The following is a 17,596-nucleotide window of genomic DNA, read 5'->3' as shown; positions in this document are numbered from 1 at the left end:
GGACCTATTATGTGCCGGCTGGTGGGGGCGCAAGGAAGTAAAGAGAGCCTGAATGATAACGTGCCTCTTATCGAGCGCCTGCTGTATGCTGCGACCTACACCTGAGTTTGTTTCTGGCGACAGCCTTAGGAAGCATTTCACAAATGAGAAAGCTGAGGCAGGAGCAGACCTGGGGTTAGCCCAGAGCCCTAGGACCCAAGGTCTAGGTCCGTGCGCCCCCGGGCCTGGGTCCCTAATCGCTGCAGAGGTCACGGCCGGACTCCAGCGGCTGCGGCTGCCCCGGGGGCGGAGCCCGGGCCTGCAGGGTCTGCGGCACCCCCCGCCATAGGTCGCTGAAATCAGCGTGGAGGTTAGAAGCCTGCGGGAGCGCAGGGGGAGCCCGGACTTTTTCCGAGGGCCCGGGGTCAGCGGACGGCGGGGGAAGCCGAGGCCCGGGGAGGCCCGGGGAGGCCCGGCGCTCCCGGTTCCCCGGGTGACGCGCGGGGCCGCGGCCGGGGCTCCGCCTGCCGCCGGGCCGGGCGGGGGCGGGTTAAAGGGGCGGGGCCGGCGTCGGCCCAGCCCGCGGCTCGCCCCGCCGCCCCCCGCGCCCGCAGGCCCGGCAGCGAGAGCGGCGCCATGGAGGCCACCGGGGTGCTGCCGTTCGTGCGCGGCGTGGACCTGAGCGGCAACGACTTCAAGGTGAGCGGGCCGTCAGGGCGCGGGGCCGGCTTCCCTCCAGGCCGTGTCTTCCGCCCGGGCCCGCGCCGCTCCCCGCTTCCTGTCCCGCCCGCGCCCGGCCCCGCGCCGCCCGGGACCGCGGGAGGGAAGGGGGGCTGCCCCGGAGCTCGCGGCCCCGCCCGGAACGGCCCCCCGACGCGTCCGCTGCGGCTCGGGAAGACCCGGGCCGGGGGGGCCGGGGGGGCCGGGGGGGGCCGGGCGGGGGCCGGGCGCGCAGCGGCGCGGGGAGTGTGGGCTGGGGGCCCCGCGCGCCCGGGTCCGGGGGTCCGGGGTCCGGGCCCCGCCCGCGCCGCAGACTGGCCTGGGGGTCTGCGAGCTGCTCCCGCCCTCCGCGCCCTCCGTCCCCGCCCCTCTGAGGTCACACGCCCAGCCAGGCCCTGACTCAGGGCCGGCCTTGCTACCGGCTGTCGGTCGGGGGCGGGTCTGGAGCACACTCATCGCGGCCCGAGCCTGCCGCCGCCACCCCATCCTGTGTGGTCTCGGGCAAGTCACTTCCCCTCTCGGAGCCCGGGTTTTCTCATCCGGTGGAGGGGGCTGCCTAGTAACCCCTCTGGGGACTCTGGGGCAGGTGCAGCCACCTCGGCTGACGGTGGCCTGAGCAGCTGCGGGACTGGTAGACTAGGGCCACAGGGCAGGTGAGGCGGTTCTAGAGGGTCAGGGAGGAGCAGGGCAGTGCTGGCGACCAAAGGAGGCGGGGCAGCAGTGGAAGTGAGAGCTGGCCCCGCCCGGGGAAGGGCAGCCTGGGGGCAGGTGGGCAGGGGAGGGGGGGGGGATCCTGGTAGTGTCCGGCTGCGTCTGCAGGGGTGGGGGCCGGGCCCTCACGGAGGAGGCAAGAAGGCCCTTCCTGCATTTCCCCACCTGTACACGCACTTCTGACACTGTGCCCAGGTGGCCACACCACTCTCCTCTGCCCCCATCGCTGCCATCCTTACCTGGGGTCTCCATCGACCTCTCCAGAGTCACCAGCAGGGAATGTGGCTGTAGGGGGCTGGGAACACCGGCCAAGGGCGCCTCAAACTGCCCACTGTAAGGCTAAGGGGACTGAGGGGGGCATTCAGAGGCTCACGAAGACACGAGTGAGGCAGTGCCTGTGCGGATGGGGAACTGGGGCCTCACACCAAGAATGGCTGGTATGCTGATGGCTGAGTGGGGCGGGGCCGGGGCCTTGGTGGAGGCTCAGGGATACCCCATCTCTGGAGGCCTAGGTGGGGCCTGGAATGGCACACAAGGGCATTTGAGCCAAGCTGACCACACCGCTGGGCCCTGGGGATGTCCCCTGGAACAAGCCAGGTCCGACCTGGCCCCCTCAGCGCTCAGAATCCAACAAGAGACAGACATTAGGCCAACAGTCACCTTGATTATTAGTATGTCTTCACATTTTTGTCATGAGGGGCTTTTGTAAGCCCTGTTACATTGCTGAAGTTGAGGCACAGAGTGGCAAAGTGACCTGCCCAGGGGTGCACAGCTGGTGAGAGGTGGCTCTGTTGCTCTCCCAAGGCTCCCATGGGTATGGGGGCCACAGAGGGTAGTAGAGCAGGAGCGCCCGTTGCCCAGACCAGTCTCACTGTGACACACCCCCAGGGTGGCTACTTCCCTGAGAATGTCAAGGCCATGACCAGTCTGCGGTGGCTGAAGCTGAACCGCACCGGCCTCTGCTATCTGCCAGAGGAGTTGGCTGCCCTGCAGAAGCTGGTAAGGGGCTTTGGGCAGTCGGGGAGGGTTCCTGTGGATGGGGCTGGGCCAGGTGGGCAGAGCTTGCATAGAAGGCAAATGACGTGAAGGAAGCCACTGACAGCCATAAACAGAGCTAGCAAATAGGGAGGGAGCACCCTGTCCCAGGAGGTGTGTAAGGAAAGACTGGCTGTGTGAGGGAGGGAGGCTGCAAGAGGGGGAGTGGGCCTGTGTGGCTAAGGGCCCCCTGGATGGTGCAAGATTTTGGTGGCAGATGGGGCCCCTGTAGGCACCCTACCCACACTGCTGAGCCTCTGCTCCCGTGTCTTGCTCAGGAGCACTTGTCTGTGAGCCACAACAACCTGACCACGCTTCACGGGGAGCTGTCCAGCCTGCCGTCACTGAGGGTGAGTGCTACCACTGGCCGTTGAGCTTGGGGGTGTGAGGGCAGGGCCAGCATCTCTGCCCATCCTGCCTCAGACTCAGGGCCCCGTGCTTTTTTTTTTTTTTTTTTTAAGATTTTATTTATTGGGGATCCCTGGGTGGCTCAGCGGTTTAGCGCCTGCCTTTGGCCCAGGGTGTGATCCTGGAGTCCCAGGATCAAGTCCCACATCAGGCTCCCAGCATGGAGCCTGCTTCTCCCTCTGCCTGTGTCTCTGCCTCTCTCTCTCCCTCTCTCTGTGTCTCTCATGAATAAATAAATAATCTTTTATTTAATAAAATAAAACGCCCTAGGCCAAAGGCAGGCGCTAAACCGCTGAGCCACCCAGGGATCCCCTCAGGGCCCTGTTCCTAAAGGGGAGGGGATACCATAATGCCCTGCGGTGAGTAATGCATGGGGACAGCGGGTAAAAAACCCAAACTCTCACCTGTTTTTAGACAACAGGTACTGTAATAACAGTCAATACCAGCCGAGCTGGTATCCAACTCTTCCTCGTGGGTTTTTCCATAGAATCCAGACCCTTACCAAGTTCCCAGATGAAGACACTAGGCCATAGAGCCAGGTCACTGGTCCAAGGTCACTTGCCCGAGGCAGGCAGTGGTAGAACTGGGGTAGGGTGGAGTTTGGCCCTGTAGATAGGTGGTCAGGGTGGTCCTGTTGCCCCTCTGTGGTTGGCACTGCACAAATGGCAGCAGCCGTGTTGGTGCTTGCAGTCGTGGCACTGTTCTGTGGCCTGTTCTCTCTGCCCCTGAGACTTTCCGCACTTCTATAGCCTGACATACCAGCCCTGAGAGGATAGAAAACAGACTTGCCCTATGTCCATACCGTGTCTCAGAGCTGCCCCCTTATCTTGCCCTCTGGAATTGGGAAGAGGAGGGATTATTTGGTCAGAACAGGTTCCTTGGGGATCCTGCGCTGGTCCCTGGGGCACATTTGAGCTGGGCTTTGAGATATGAATAGGATCTCATCAGGAAACCAGGAAGAGGGATCCCTGGGTGGCACAGCGGTTTGGCACCTGCCTTTGGCCCAGGGCGTGATCGTGGAGACCCGGGATCAAATCCCACGTCGGGCTCCCAGTGCATGGAGCCTGCTTCTCCCTCTGCCTGTGTCTCTGCCTCTCTCTCTCTGTGTGTGACTATCATAAATAAATTAAAAAAAAAAAAAAAAAAGAAACCAGGAAGAGCTTGCCAAGTGGAGGGACAGTGAGCAAAGGCCAGGAAGGGACAGCCCTTGGCCCTCTGTGGGGCTTCCTGAGGCAGTATCCTTCCCTCATCTCTCTGCTGCTCCCAGGGGTGGAAGCCAGAAATCATGGGCCCCCATGGTTTATTCGCAGGCCATCGTGGCTCGAGCCAACAGCCTGAAGAATTCCGGAGTCCCCGATGACATCTTCAAGCTGGATGACCTCTCAGTTCTGGTTAGTGGTTACCCATGCACCTGGCCTACCTGTCAGCCTTCATCTATCATAGTGGTCCCCGCAGCCACCGTTATACCATGTCATGTTGCAGATGGAGAAACTGAGGTGCAGTGTGCCTTACCCAAGGTCACTCACGAAGTCAGATCCCGAACTTAAGCATCCCTTCTCTTAGGGTCTTGGCTTTCTCCGTTTGGCTCTGAAACCCCTTCCTCCACTCCTTGCTCAGTGCTCCACCTGATCCCCAAGGCCGGTGGAGGCCTGGCAGGCTGGCACTGGCCCCAATACCCCTGACTTGGCCTCCCCGTTTCTACGTTTCTACCCAGGACTTGAGCTACAACCAGCTGACAGAGTGCCCGCGGGAGCTGGAGAATGCCAAGAACATGCTGGTGCTGAACCTCAGCCACAACAGGTACCTGTGCGCAGGGGCAGGGGCGAGGGGGTACGGGTTGCAATATGGTGGGTGGGGTACTGGGCCTGGGAGCCTTGCATCTGGCACCCATAGCCCCTGCCTGCCTCACTCCCATCCGCCCGCAGCATCGACACCATCCCCAACCAGCTCTTCATCAACCTCACTGACCTGCTGTACCTGGACCTCAGCGAGAACCGCCTGGAGAGCTTGCCCCCACAGATGCGCCGCCTGGTGCACCTGCAGACGCTTGTGCTCAATGGGAACCCACTGCTGCACGCACAGCTCCGGTGGGCCTCCCTGGGGCATCTGGCCCAGTCCCTCAACTCCCCCGGAGTTCCAGCCCTCCACAATGCCCCAACACTCCTGAGTGGGCCGTGGCCACCCTGACCCCATCCCCTTGGCCCCTCAGCCCTGTGTTCTCAGGCCCGCCTCTGGCCTGAGCGCCCACGTCTCCCCACAGGCAGCTTCCGGCTCTCATGGCCCTGCAGACCCTACACCTGAGGAACACGCAGCGTACCCAGAGCAACCTCCCCACCAGCCTGGAGGGCCTGAGCAACCTCGCAGGTTGGTGGTCCCAGGGTGGCATCCTGGGCTCTGGTTCCTTGGGGTTCCTTGCTTTTGGTCCTGACCACCTCCCAGAGGGGAAAGGATGCAGTTACATGACGGTTATTTCTTTCATCGTGACAACTAGTGCTGACACCCACTTACGAGCTTTGGCTTTATGCCCAGACCCACCAGCGTGAGGAAGTTTTTCCAAATGGAGAAACTGAGGTTCAGAGATTAAGTCACTTGCTTAAGGCCACAGAGCCCAGAGGCGGTAGAGGAGGGGCTCACATTAGGGCTCCTGCCCCTGGACCTGACTGTGGGGGTCCCTGCTCATGCATGTGCCCCCTCCCCGTATCCCAGATGTGGACCTGTCCTGCAATGACCTGACACGGGTGCCCGAGTGCCTGTACACCCTTCCCAGCCTGCGGCGCCTCAACCTCAGCAGCAACCAGATCTCGGAGCTGTCCCTATGCATTGACCAGTGGGTGCACGTGGAGACACTGAACCTATCCCGTAACCAGCTCACCTCGCTGCCTGTATGTCCAGGCAACCCGCCCCCCGGGAGGGGGAGGGGGGGCTGAGCCACCCCGGCTCCTGCCCTTGACTCCCACACCCCTGTCTCCCCTCTAGTCTGCCATTTGCAAGCTAACCAAGCTGAAGAAGCTGTACCTGAACTCCAACAAGCTGGATTTCGATGGGCTGCCTTCAGGCATCGGCAAGCTGGCCAGCTTGGAGGAATTCATGGCCGCCAACAACAACCTGGAGCTGATCCCTGAGAGCCTGTGCAGGTGCTGAGGCGAGGGGGGGCGGGTGGTGGGGGCTTACGGTACTGAAGACCCCAGCATCGTAGCTACAACCCACCTTGCGACCTCTGCACGTCGTGCAAGATGGATGGGTTAACTTGGTTTTGTGGCTAAAGCTCACACAGTGTGTGACAGCAATTCCCAGGGTGAGTACCCCACGTCTTCCCACATGTGGATGGGGATGAGGCTAGAGGGGTCCCACTGCCACATGAATTTGGGACATGGCACCATCTGTATCTCCCTCTGGAGGCCACAGTGTCCACTGGCATGGCCTCCTCAAGACTCTGAGAAATCCTTCAGGCAGAGCACAGAGGATCCCTCCGTCATTGGCTTCCAGGCTAATTAGAGGACAGAATGTTTAGGGTCCTGTAGTTCATATCCAGGGGCCTTTATTTCTGCAGGCAGCCCCTTTGAAAAACATTCCCTAGAAGTCACTAAAAGTCCTTCCCACTTGCTTCGCTGTGAGGAGCCCCCTGTTGTAGCTGTTGCAGCCTCTCCTGCCTTTCTCGGCCTGTCTGAACCCACTGGGGCCTTAACGAGCTGGATGCCTCAGTTCCTCTGGCCCCACCTGCTCCCCATCTCCAAGACTGGAAGTCTCCCTGCTTCCCCCCTCCCCCCACCTGACCTCGTCTGTCACCTCCCTGAGGCTGCAGCTCTGTCCTCACAGATGCACAAAGCTGAGGAAACTCGTCCTGAACAAGAACCGCCTGGTGACCCTGCCGGAGGCCATCCACTTCCTGACAGAGATCGAGGTCCGGACAGGCCAGGGCCAGCGTGCAGGGAGAGGGTGGGCCTGGTGGGGAGGCCGGAGGTGACCACGGCCTCTCAGGAAAAACCAAACAAAGCTATGTCAATGGAGTGGGGGGGGACCCAGCAGAGGCCCCTGGAGGGGTGCCAGTGCCACAGAAGGAAGAAGGCCAACCACTTCCCATGTCCAGACCATGCTCGACAGCATCATTCAAGCCCCACACCCGGCCTGCAAGATCACACTTCACAGGGGGAAAACTGAAGCCCTCCGGGGTGGCTGCAGAGCTGGGATAAGAGCCTAGGAGCCTGGTTGCAAAGAGCAAGAAACCGGGGTTGGGGTGACTGGGAGGTAGATCCTGGGCTCACTGCCTCTTCTGCTTGCCCCACGAGGCAGGTCCTGGACGTGCGGGAGAACCCCAGCCTGGTCATGCCTCCCAAGCCCGCGGACCGTGCAGCCGAGTGGTACAACATTGACTTCTCGCTGCAGAACCAGCTGCGGCTGGCAGGTGCTTCTCCTGCTACAGTGGCTGCGGCAGCAGCTGGTAAGCAGAGCAAGTCTGGCTGGGGTGCTCGGGGCCTCAGCTTAGCCATCTGTAAATGGAGTGGGAAACACAGCTTCTGGATCCTGGGGCGCTGGGTTGGCCTCTGGTTGGCTGGATGCCCGACCAGGGCCCAACCATTTACTCCATCCCCAAGCAGGAAGTGGGCCCAAGGACCCCCTGGCTCGCAAGATGCGGCTCCGGAGGCGTAAGGACTCAGCCCAGGATGACCAGGCTAAGCAGGTGCTGAAGGGCATGTCAGATGTGGCCCAGGAGAAGAACAAAAAGCAGGAGGTAAGCCAGGCAGGGGCTGGGACGGGGCAAATGTCCCTGGACTCTGCTTACGACAGATTGTGTGACCCAGGCCAAGAGGGAGAGTGGATCCCAGGTAGTGAGAATAGCCCATGCAAAGGCCCTGAGGTGGGTAGCAAATAAAGAGGCCAGACTGAGTGGCCACGTAGAGGTAAGCCATGCTTTGTGACTGTGACTCCAGGAGAGTACTGATGCCCGAGCCCCTGGGGGCAAGACACGGCGCTGGGACCAGGGCCTGGAGAAGCCGCGCCTTGACTACTCTGAGTTTTTCACGGAGGATGTGGGCCAGCTGCCTGGTCTGACCATCTGGCAGATCGAGAACTTTGTGCCTGTGCTGGTGGAGGAAGCCTTCCATGGCAAGTTCTATGAGGCTGACTGCTACATTGTGCTCAAGGTGAGGATCGGCGTGTTGTTGGGGGCTACGTGACCCCCAGTGACCTTATCTTAGATGGCTCAGGACCCCCAGCTCCACACTTCTGTTCACTGAGGCGAGGCGGGAAGGAGAGGACGTGGCAGAGGAGGCAGGATGGGGTGGCCCAGGCAGAGGTGTAGCAGTGCAACCCGCCCTGGGGTTGGGGTCTGTGGCAGTTCCAGGGTCCTCTCTGGGGTGAGCTGGGAAGCCAGGATACCCTGGAGAGAGCTGACATGGCCTGTGCCCCGCCCCCAGACCTTTCTGGATGACAGCGGCTCTCTGAACTGGGAGATCTACTACTGGATTGGCGGGGAGGCCACCCTGGACAAGAAGGCTTGCTCTGCCATCCATGCCGTGAACCTGCGCAACTACCTGGGGGCCGAGTGCCGCACTGTGCGGGAGGAGATGGGCGATGAGAGCGAGGAGTTCCTGCAGGTGCCCGCCGGAAGGGGGGGCGGGGGCAGGGCTAAGACTGCTGGCGTACCAGGCTGAGGCCAAAGGTGGCAGGGGTTGAGACCTAAGGCAGACAGCAGGGTCAGGAGAGCTAGACACGGCCAAAGGTGGGGAGCCCAGAGGGAGATGGAGGAGCTGGGACCAATAGCGCCTAGGGGGTGGGGCCGCCAACTGGGCGCAAAGGGGCGGGGCCCACGGAGTGCCCGGGTAGCAAGCTGTGCTGACATCTCTGGCCAGCTGGTTGTGTAGACAGCCATCCACACTAGATTTTACTGAATCACTCCTTGCCCTCTTGCATAAACCTGCTTGGTCCCATGCCCTGATGTGCGCATATTTAGACATGCTGTATGTGTATCTAAATCTTAACAAGAGTGATGGGCATTTTTGTACATTCTAACACTCGAATATGTGTTTGTTTATAGACACAGGTCTCATTCTTTTTTTTTTTTTTCATAACTCCATCACAGATTTGTAGCACTTGATGCATCTGTCCACAAATTTATCCTGACAGGTGGTATCTGGTGGGGGGAGGGGTAGCACACTGATGAAGGCCCACACCCTCACACACAGGTATTTGACAATGACATCTCCTACATTGAGGGTGGAACAGCCAGTGGCTTCTACACTGTGGAGGACACACACTATGTCACCAGGTGAGGGGGCTTGTGGGTGGTGGTCCTGACCTGGACTCAACTGGGAAGGATTGGAGGAACCAGCCCCTTGGTGACCCTGCCCGATGTCTCTGCCCCATTCACTCTTGCTCTCGCCCCCAGGATGTACCGTGTGTATGGAAAAAAGAACATCAAGTTGGAGCCTGTGCCTCTCAAGGGGGCCTCCCTGGACCCAAGGTAGCCCCCATGACTAGAGCGAGGGGAGGGCTGGAGCCCACACTTCCTCCCTACTAGTGGGGGACAGGTTTGGGTTCAAGAAGAGGCCTTCCAGCAACCCTTTTAACCCCGTCTCGAGCATGGAAGGACCACCAAGGGGGCTGAAACCCATAATGAGGGACTTAGGGCAGGGTCATAGGCACAAGGGCAGTCGCTGCCCGTGTCCATTGCTGCCCCTCCTGCCCCTCCTGTCCAGGTTTGTCTTCCTGCTGGATCGAGGGCTGGACATTTATGTGTGGCGGGGGGCCCAGGCCACGCTGAGTAGCACTACCAAGGCCAGGTATGAGGACACGGTGGGGTATTTTATGCACAGACACACTGTTACCTAAGAAGAGACATGGGAACTCATTAAGGGCTTTGCATACCCTTCCCCCCAAGGCTCTTTGCGGAGAAAATTAACAAGAATGAACGGAAAGGGAAAGCAGAGATCACCCTGCTGGTGCAAGGTCAGGAGCCTCCAGAGTTCTGGGAGGCACTGGGCGGGGAGCCCTCTGAGATCAAGAAGCACGTGCCTGATGACTTCTGGCCACCTCAGCCCAAGCTGTACAAGGTGAGCTGTGGTGCTGGTGGCAGTGCTCTTTGCCTGGACTCTGGTGGGGAGAGGGTGCCCCCTTCTGGACAGAAAATCGCCAGAGCCGCAGTCTAGAGGCTCTAAGTGCTCTGAGAAGGCCGGGAGAAGTACTGCTAGAATGTGTGTTCCCAGGAGGGAGGCTGCAAAGTGCCTGGGTGCCAGGCCTGAGAAGCTGACCTTAATTCTGTAGGTGACAGGAATCCCCCAAGGGTGTTGCAAGCAAGAAAGGGACAGTTAAAGAATTAGAAATGACAGTAAGAAAAAAAAAAAAAGAAATGACAGAAAGGATCTGGAGAGGGTAGGCAGGGAAAGAAAGCCTCATTTAAAATCCTTTCCACTGACAGTGTCCTTAAAGCATTGGTGGAAGGAGGAAACCGAGGTCCAAAGGGGAGCAGGCAGTGGTCCTGAGCACACACAGCAGGGCAAGGGCCAGACTCTGGGGTAGAGGGGGGCTGGTGGGTGGGGCTCCTGTCCCCCACCCCACCCCCAGGCCTTCCCCTGGCACGCCTACCCATTCCTGCTGCCAGGTGGGCCTGGGCCTGGGCTATCTGGAGCTGCCACAGATCAACTACAAGCTCTCCGTGGAACATAAGACCCGTCCCAAGGTGGAACTGCTGCCAAGGATGAGGCTGGTGAGGCACACGGAGGGAGGCGGGGGCCGGGGTTCCCCCCGTGGGGTCCGGGAATCAGCGTTGACCTCCAGTCTTTTCCTCGCAGCTGCAGAGCCTACTGGACACGCGCTGCGTATACATCCTGGACTGTTGGTCCGACGTGTTCATCTGGCTGGGCCGTAAGTCCCCACGCCTGGTGCGCGCCGCCGCCCTCAAGCTGGGCCAGGAGCTGTGCGGGATGCTGCACAGGCCCCGCCACGCCTCGGTCAGCCGCAGTCTCGAGGGCACAGAGGCGCAGGTGCGGAGTGCGGCCTCCCCTACACGGCCTGGTCCCCAAGTCCCCAGCCCGGTCCCAGCTGCCATTAGGCCAGCCCTGGGTGCCCGGCCAGGCCCCGCCCCCGCCCTGCCCCCGCCCCGCCCCCTTGGCCACTGGGCCCGCCCCCGGGCTCTTCCCCTCAACCGGTCAGGCCCCGCCCCCCCGTACTAGGCTCCGCCCTGCACCTCCAGGCCCCGCCCCCAAGCCTTTCTGGGTCGCATTTCCTCCCTCTGGGCAGGTATTCAAGGCCAAGTTCAAGAACTGGGACGACGTGTTGACGGTGGACTACACACGCAACGCGGAGGCTGTGCTGCAGGGCCCGGGACTCACCGGGAAGGTGAAGCGAGACGCCGAGAAGAAAGATCAGATGAAGGCTGACCTCACGGCGCTGTTCCTGCCACGACAGCCGCCCATGGCGCTGGCGGAGGTGGGGGCGGGCCTGGGACGGGGCAGGAGGGGGACTCCGGAGGGTCCCTGCCCTCTGCCCTCTGACTAGCGGCTGTCGCATGCAGGCCGAGCAGCTGATGGAGGAGTGGAACGAGGATCTGGACGGCATGGAGGGCTTTGTGCTGGAGGGCAAGAAGTTCGCAAGGCTGCCGGAGGAGGAGTTCGGCCACTTCTACACACAAGACTGCTACGTCTTCCTCTGCAGGTGCCACCACAGAGCACCTGTCACCCGGCCCAACCCCTGAGGCTAGCGGGCTCTAGTCGTGTCCCCACACACACCCCCCAACCCCCTGCTTACTGCCCTCTAACCCCCCAGGTACTGGGTCCCTGTGGAGTATGAGGAGGAGGAGGAGAAAAAGGAAGAGAAGGAGGAGGAAAAAGCAGGAGCAGAGGGCAAAGAAGGTGAGGAGGCAGCAGCTGAGGCAGAGGAGAAGCAGCCCGAGGAGGATTTCCAGTGCATCGTGTACTTCTGGCAGGGCCGGGAAGCCTCCAACATGGGCTGGCTCACCTTCACCTTCAGCCTGCAGAAGAAGTTTGAGAGCCTCTTCCCCGGCAAGCTAGAGGTGTGCCTGCCACGCCACGCCCAGCTTCAGGCCATGCCTCCACCACCTCTGGCGAGGGACCCAGACCCCGGGGAGGTGTGGCCCAAGGGGCAGGGGGTCTGGTCCAGGGAGGGGCCCCTAACATCTCCATACCCACAGGTGGTGCGCATGACGCAGCAGCAGGAGAATCCCAAGTTCCTGTCCCATTTCAAGAGAAAGTTCATCATCCATCGGGGCAAGAGGAAGGCGGCTCAGGGCACCTTGCAACCCAGTCTCTACCAGATTCGCACCAATGGCAGCGCCCTCTGCACCCGGTGCCTAGCTTGGGGGGGCAGATGGGGTGGGGGGCAATGGCCAGCGGTGACTCCTTGCTGACACTCCCACTCCCCAGGTGCATCCAGATCAACACTGATTCCGGCCTCCTCAACTCTGAGTTCTGCTTCATTCTCAAGGTGAAGTTGTGGGTGTGGCCAGGGACTGTGGAGCAGGGTGGTGGGTTGTGGGTTGTGGGCTGTGGGCAATGGGCTGGCCGGTACTGAACCCCCGGCTCTCCGGTCAGGTTCCCTTTGAGAGCGAAGACAACCAGGGCATCGTATATGCGTGGGTGGGCCGGGCGTCGGACCCAGACGAGGCCAAGCTGGCCGAAGATATCCTGAACACCATGTTTGACACTTCCTACAGCAAGCAGGTGACCAGGGCAGGTGGTAGGCAGGTGGGCAGTCACTGGGCAGGGGCAGACCAGGGCCCTGAGCCTGACAGACCCTTTCCTGCAGGTCATCAATGAAGGCGAGGAGCCCGAGAACTTCTTTTGGGTAGGCATTGGGGCACAGAAGCCTTATGATGATGACGCCGAGTACATGAAGCATACGCGGCTCTTCCGGTGAGGCGGGGGCCCAGACCCTTTCCCCGCACTTCCTCCTGGGTCCTGGCACCCGTGTGTGACTCTCATAGCCTCTCCCCGCCCCTCAACCTCCAGGTGCTCCAACGAGAAGGGCTACTTCGCAGTGACGGAGAAGTGCTCAGACTTCTGCCAGGATGACCTGGCGGATGATGACATCATGCTGCTGGACAATGGCCAAGAGGTGAGGCTCCTCCCTGTTCAGGGAGCCCACCCCCCAGCAGATGGGGAGCTGAGGCCCCCTTGAGACCATCTGCCCTGCTGTCCCCACAGGTCTACATGTGGGTGGGGACCCAGACAAGCCAGGTGGAGATCAAACTGAGTCTAAAGGCCTGCCAGGTGAGCCGGGTGGTGAGGAGGGCTGGGTCTGGTGGGCCGCAAAGACTGCCCTTGGCTCACGCCTCGTCCCACTGGCCAGGTATACATCCAGCACATGCGATCCAAAGAGCACGAACAACCCCGCCGCCTGCGCCTGGTCCGCAAGGGCAACGAGCAGCACGCCTTCACTCGCTGCTTCCATGCGTGGAGCACCTTCCGCAAATCTCTGGCCTAGGGCAGCCACTGCCTGCCTGCAGTGTTCCTGGCGCAGCCCTGAGCTCGGGCAAGAGCGAGGAGGGGCCTCGGTCCCTCCACGGCCCCCAGCTCTGGCCACCTCCCCAACCTCCAGTGCCACAGTCCCCAGCAGCACAGCCCAAGCAGCACCAGTGGGGAGACCCTGACCCATGCCCTCCAGGGTCTGGGCAGTTGGAGTCCCTCCAGGGTGAGCTTATGTGTGATGCCCCATCCAACCAGAGAGAAAGCAATTGTGGTTGCTTTTAAAGAGATATTAAATGCTTTTATTTTCAATATTAAAAATCAGTATTTTTAATATTAAAACAGCGCTAATTTTAACAAAATGACAGGAAAAAAAAAACCCAGGGTACAATCTACAGGGAAACCAATCCTGACTGACCCCCCCCAACACACACACACACACACACACACACACTCTCTCTCTCTCACACACATACCCGACTGGACCCCAGTCGTGGATACCCAGCAGAGCGCCCAGTCACATATGCACACACACGTGCATTCATGCAACAGACTGGGGGGTGGGGGTGGGTGCTGGCCCAAGAACAAGTACCAAAATAGTTTTAGAAATGCCTGTCCAGCCTGGCTCAGGCGTTAGAAAAATATTCTTTGCAAAGAGAGTGGGGAAGGACGGTGTGTTGAGTGGGAGGTGGCATGGGCTTGCCAGCCCCAGCTGTCCTCTCCCAGTGGCACCTGGCCTCTAGGTAGCCAACTGCCTATAGGAGGGGCCATTGTGAATCTGTCCCAGAGGCTCGGGGCTGAGTCCCAGGCTCACGGCCGCCCCGCACCGCCCTGGGGCCAGGGTGGGAAGGTCCCCGCTGGAGGCCACAGATTAGCAGGTGTGGGTCTATGCGAAGGGGCCAGGGGTCCTGGATCCCAGCTCTGAGCAGGGCAGCTGGTAGCCAAATAGTTTTGGCCTTCCTGGTAAAGGAGGAGAGGAGGGGTCGGAGAAAGCCAGGAGGCCCAAATGGGCAGATAGCCTGGCTGCAGGGGTGCCACCACTCTGCTTCCACCCATTCAGGGGCAAGGGTCCTGCAGTGACAGCCAGAGGCGGGCTTTCGGAGTCTAGGCACTGACCACATTTTAGCCCACTGAGATTAGGGCATGGCCCAGGAAGACAAAGCAGGAGCTGGGGTGCCTGAGCTCCGTGCAGGGCCAGGCTGCATGGGTGGGAGCACCAGACAGCCAAGAAATACTGGAGCAGACCTATGGGCCCCAGATGCAGACCCCAGATCCAGGCCCCACTTCCTGGGCTCACCTGGCCAGACCTGACCACCGGAGCCTGGGTGAGCTCTGCAAAATGGGCTAGCCAAACCAGCCCCCCGCCCCAAGCTGCTGCCACTTCTAAGTGGTTTGCTCTGGCCTGATTCCAACCACCACCCGTGATACCCAGAGGCTGACAGGCCAGCCTTGTTTTTCTAAGACTCAAGTATGAAAATCAAGGCTGTCGAACAGTAAGGACCAGGTAGATCCAGAGCCCCTAAATCGTGCAGCACCTCATTTGATCAGGATGGAGCAGGCTCGAGCCTCATCCTCTGCCAGATTCCTCAGATTCTTCTCTGATTCCTCTGAAGAGCTAGGGGGTGGGGGGCAGTGATCAGAGGGTCCAGTGACGTGGCCTTCCCTCAGACCTCCATGCCCAGCTCCAACGGAAGGAAGGCCAGAGGGTGTGACAGGGAGGCTGGGAAGCCAGGGAAGCCCCTCCTGTGCACCCGCCCGCCCACCTGCCTCACCCCAAGAAATCCTTCACGTCCTCCACTGTGACGTCCCCTGTCGTGTCCAGTGTGGTGTCGGCACTGGTGGCCGAGTCAACGGACATGGGCGAGAGCATGGCCTCAGGTGGCTCTGGGGTGTCTGCACAGAGGAAGTGGTTAGGCCCCTGCCCAGACCCCTAGGCACCCTGTGCCCTTCACCTCCCGCCCCTGGGGACCTGAGGCTCCGGACCCAAACCTAGCCCACCGTGAGGCTTGGGATGACAGCCTGACCTCCGGCCCTCTCCCGTCTGGCCTGCCCTATCCAGGGCTTCCAGCCGCGGTAGGGCTGCTGCCTCCCTTTTTTTTTTTTTTTTTTTTTTTTAAAGGCTTATTTACTTATTTATGATAGATACAGGGAGAGAGAGAGAGGCAGAGACACAGGCAGAGGGAGAAGCAGGCTCCATGCCAGGAGCCCGAAGTGGGACTCCATCCCAGGACTCCAGGATCGTGCCCTAGGCCAAAGGCAGGCGCCAAACTGCGGAGCCACCCAGGGATCCCCGGGCTGCTGCTCCTAACAGAGCCTTGCCCCATGTCTGTGGGTGGAGCTGTGTGGGTGTCCTGCCACCTTCCTCTCCCACCCAGTCCCCCTTACCAGCTCTCCTGCTGTGGCCAGGATCTGGGCTTCCATTGCGGCTCTGTGGGGCCAGGACGATGCCTGGGGTCCCATTAGCCTGGCTCAGCTTGGGTGACTCTCGGAGCCTACAGCTGCAGAGACAGGGCCATTATGGGGGCCGCAGGAGTGCCAGACCCTGCCCACCCTCTCCCAGGCCCCAGGATCAGAGAGGAGTGCAAGCAGGGAGGCTGGGCCTGGGGATATGACCAGCCCTAGAGACAGGCCTTTGGGCTGCATCCGCCATGCACCTGGCGCGGGTGGTATCTTGAGGCCAGCTAATGTCCAGAGAGCAGAGCGGCTCTGTGATGTTCCGGGCACTCAGAGAGAAGCGTTCAAACTCCGACGGAGAAATCAGGTAAAACCCTGGGTGGGCAAACAAGGAGTGGGGTGCAGTGAAGAGGTGGGCTCCAACCACAGCCCCCAGCGGCCTGCTCCTGGGCCTAGGCCAGCCAGTCCCACACCCACCTGAGGGGCCCCCTCCCCACTGACATGCCCCAGCAGCTCTCCCAGTCCCTCTGAGGCCCCCACCCCGGGAAGGCTGCGCCTCACCCTGGCCGTGGCGCGTGAAGACGCAAGAGGCGATGCCACTAATGTCCTCCTTCCGGATGCAGGCATAGTGCACCTGGGGCCGCAGACCAGGCACTGAGAACACATGCACGTCGCCCAGGTTCGTGAGGCAGGCCAGGCAGGTCTCAGCATAGTCCTCGCAGGCCACGCTGGCAAACGTGGCAAGTGCCACCTTGCGTACACGACAGCCCTCGTGGGCCGTAAGCTTGAACTTGGTCTTGGCGCTCACCTTAGGTAGTGTGAATACCTGGCAGCAGGAGGGTGGCCAGTGAGTGGAGCCTGGCAGAGGCTATTCTGGATGCAAGCAGCAGCCTCCACCCTGAACCCAGCCTGCCAGGTGGGCCTGCACCCCTGGCCACATGGCTGCCTCTGCCCAGGCACCCTCCCGCCCCGAGCCACCCTTTCCTCACAGTCCACCTAGCATTCATGCTGCTCCCAGAAACCTCTCAGGGCCCCACCAGCTGTGGCCAAACCAGTCACACTGGGTTTTAAAGGTGAGGTGAATGGTATCCACTCAGAGCATGACTTCCTGTCAGGCAGAGCCCTGAGGAGTGCTCAGAGGGCCCTGGTGGGGACTCAGGGAGGCAGGAGGGTCCCAAGGAGATGCAGCCAGCTGAGGGAGCATTGGGATTCTCCAGGGGGCATTTCGGCTAGCTAGGGGTGTCTGGGGGTGGGAGGGAGGGGTCTCAGCACGTAGGGGATATAAACAGGGCACTTTCTAGAGGGTCCCATGGCCTCTGAAGGGGGAGCCTGCAGGGTCTCTACGATGGTTTACCTTGAACTGCTCCTCAGATGCGATGAGCACGGCATGACCACCTTGCATGTCAGGGGCCTGTGCCAGATCCCGAGAGGCCTCATAGGGCTCAGGCAGCGGGCGGCCACGCCCATCCAGCACAGCGATGGCCACCACGGGCGCGCGGTGCATCAGCTGCACCTCCTTGCCCAGCACGGCCTCCACCGCCCTCTCAGCTCGCTTCTCGCTCCCCGCTGCTGCCGCCGGCACTTCCAGAGCGTAGGCAAACACAGAGCCCGAGTTGGTGCCTGCCCACATGGTGGGGCCATGGTGGGCCGCTGTGGGACAACAGCAGGTGAGGCAGGCTGTCAGCCACATGACACCCGTTCCTCCCCTCCATTCCTGATGCTCCGGAACCACTCTCCCAGCCCATGCCTTCCTAGAACCTCGGCCAGCCTCGGGCCCTGAGGCACCTTCTCTATGTTGCTGTCCTTGGATACAGCCCTCTGGCAGAAGAGGGAAGGAACTCCAGGACATCTCGAAGATGTCAACAGGCACCCCAGTTATACCCTGACCTCTCCAAGCCCATCCTGCTGCACCCTCAACCCCCAACTTGGTT

General features: G+C 61.0%; 2 protein-coding genes across 3 annotated transcripts in view; one reads left to right on the top strand and one right to left on the bottom strand.

Annotated features, from left to right (window-relative positions):
* The first annotated feature begins 522 nt into the window (after nt 1-522).
* On the top strand, nt 523-13,592 carry FLII (FLII actin remodeling protein). Of its 2 annotated transcripts, none has more exons than XM_077892389.1 (30): nt 523-678; nt 2,299-2,409; nt 2,724-2,795; nt 4,164-4,244; nt 4,568-4,653; nt 4,779-4,940; nt 5,114-5,217; nt 5,560-5,735; nt 5,830-5,987; nt 6,670-6,754; nt 7,144-7,291; nt 7,449-7,582; nt 7,782-7,994; nt 8,268-8,447; nt 9,036-9,118; nt 9,239-9,313; nt 9,549-9,632; nt 9,731-9,902; nt 10,451-10,555; nt 10,641-10,832; nt 11,089-11,277; nt 11,363-11,502; nt 11,614-11,860; nt 11,999-12,153; nt 12,231-12,291; nt 12,399-12,527; nt 12,613-12,719; nt 12,816-12,921; nt 13,011-13,076; nt 13,156-13,592. In XM_077892389.1, the coding sequence occupies exons 1-30, from the start codon at nt 616-618 to the stop codon at nt 13,288-13,290; spliced, it is 3,819 nt and encodes a 1,272-aa protein (XP_077748515.1). In that variant the 5' UTR covers nt 523-615; the 3' UTR covers nt 13,291-13,592. The 2 variants fall into 2 exon arrangements, with proteins under 2 accessions (XP_077748515.1, XP_077748514.1); XM_077892388.1 differs by having other exon boundaries at nt 7,446-7,582.
* Nucleotides 13,547-17,596, bottom strand: part of LLGL1 (LLGL scribble cell polarity complex component 1) — a 17,910-nt gene continuing 13,860 nt past the window's right edge. Inside the window, exons 17-23 of the mRNA XM_077892390.1 lie at nt 17,020-17,315; nt 16,227-16,491; nt 15,926-16,040; nt 15,657-15,769; nt 15,044-15,164; nt 14,807-14,886; nt 13,547-14,231 (exon numbers count right to left, since the gene is read on the bottom strand). Of these exons, the coding sequence (XP_077748516.1) occupies nt 14,808-14,886; nt 15,044-15,164; nt 15,657-15,769; nt 15,926-16,040; nt 16,227-16,491; nt 17,020-17,315 (989 nt within the window). The 3' untranslated portion in view covers nt 13,547-14,231; nt 14,807. The remainder of the gene's footprint in view (nt 14,232-14,806; nt 14,887-15,043; nt 15,165-15,656; nt 15,770-15,925; nt 16,041-16,226; nt 16,492-17,019; nt 17,316-17,596) is intronic.

This window comes from Canis aureus, chromosome 3 (genome assembly GCF_053574225.1).
Source record: "Canis aureus isolate CA01 chromosome 3, VMU_Caureus_v.1.0, whole genome shotgun sequence".
In the NCBI taxonomy this organism is placed as follows: Eukaryota; Metazoa; Chordata; class Mammalia; order Carnivora; family Canidae; genus Canis; species Canis aureus.
Note: the sequence above shows the minus strand (reverse complement) of the source record. Positions and strands in the feature narration are given on the sequence as shown.

Coding starts and splice junctions, on each gene's coding strand:
- FLII (XM_077892388.1), top strand. CDS start 616: ATGGAGGCCACCGGGGTGCTGCCGTTCGTGCGCGGCGTGGACCTGAGC. Junction 679..2,298: donor TGAGCGGCAACGACTTCAAG/GTGAGCGGGCCG, acceptor ACACACCCCCAG/GGTGGCTACTTCCCTGAGAA. Junction 4,245..4,567: donor TGGATGACCTCTCAGTTCTG/GTTAGTGGTTAC, acceptor GTTTCTACCCAG/GACTTGAGCTACAACCAGCT.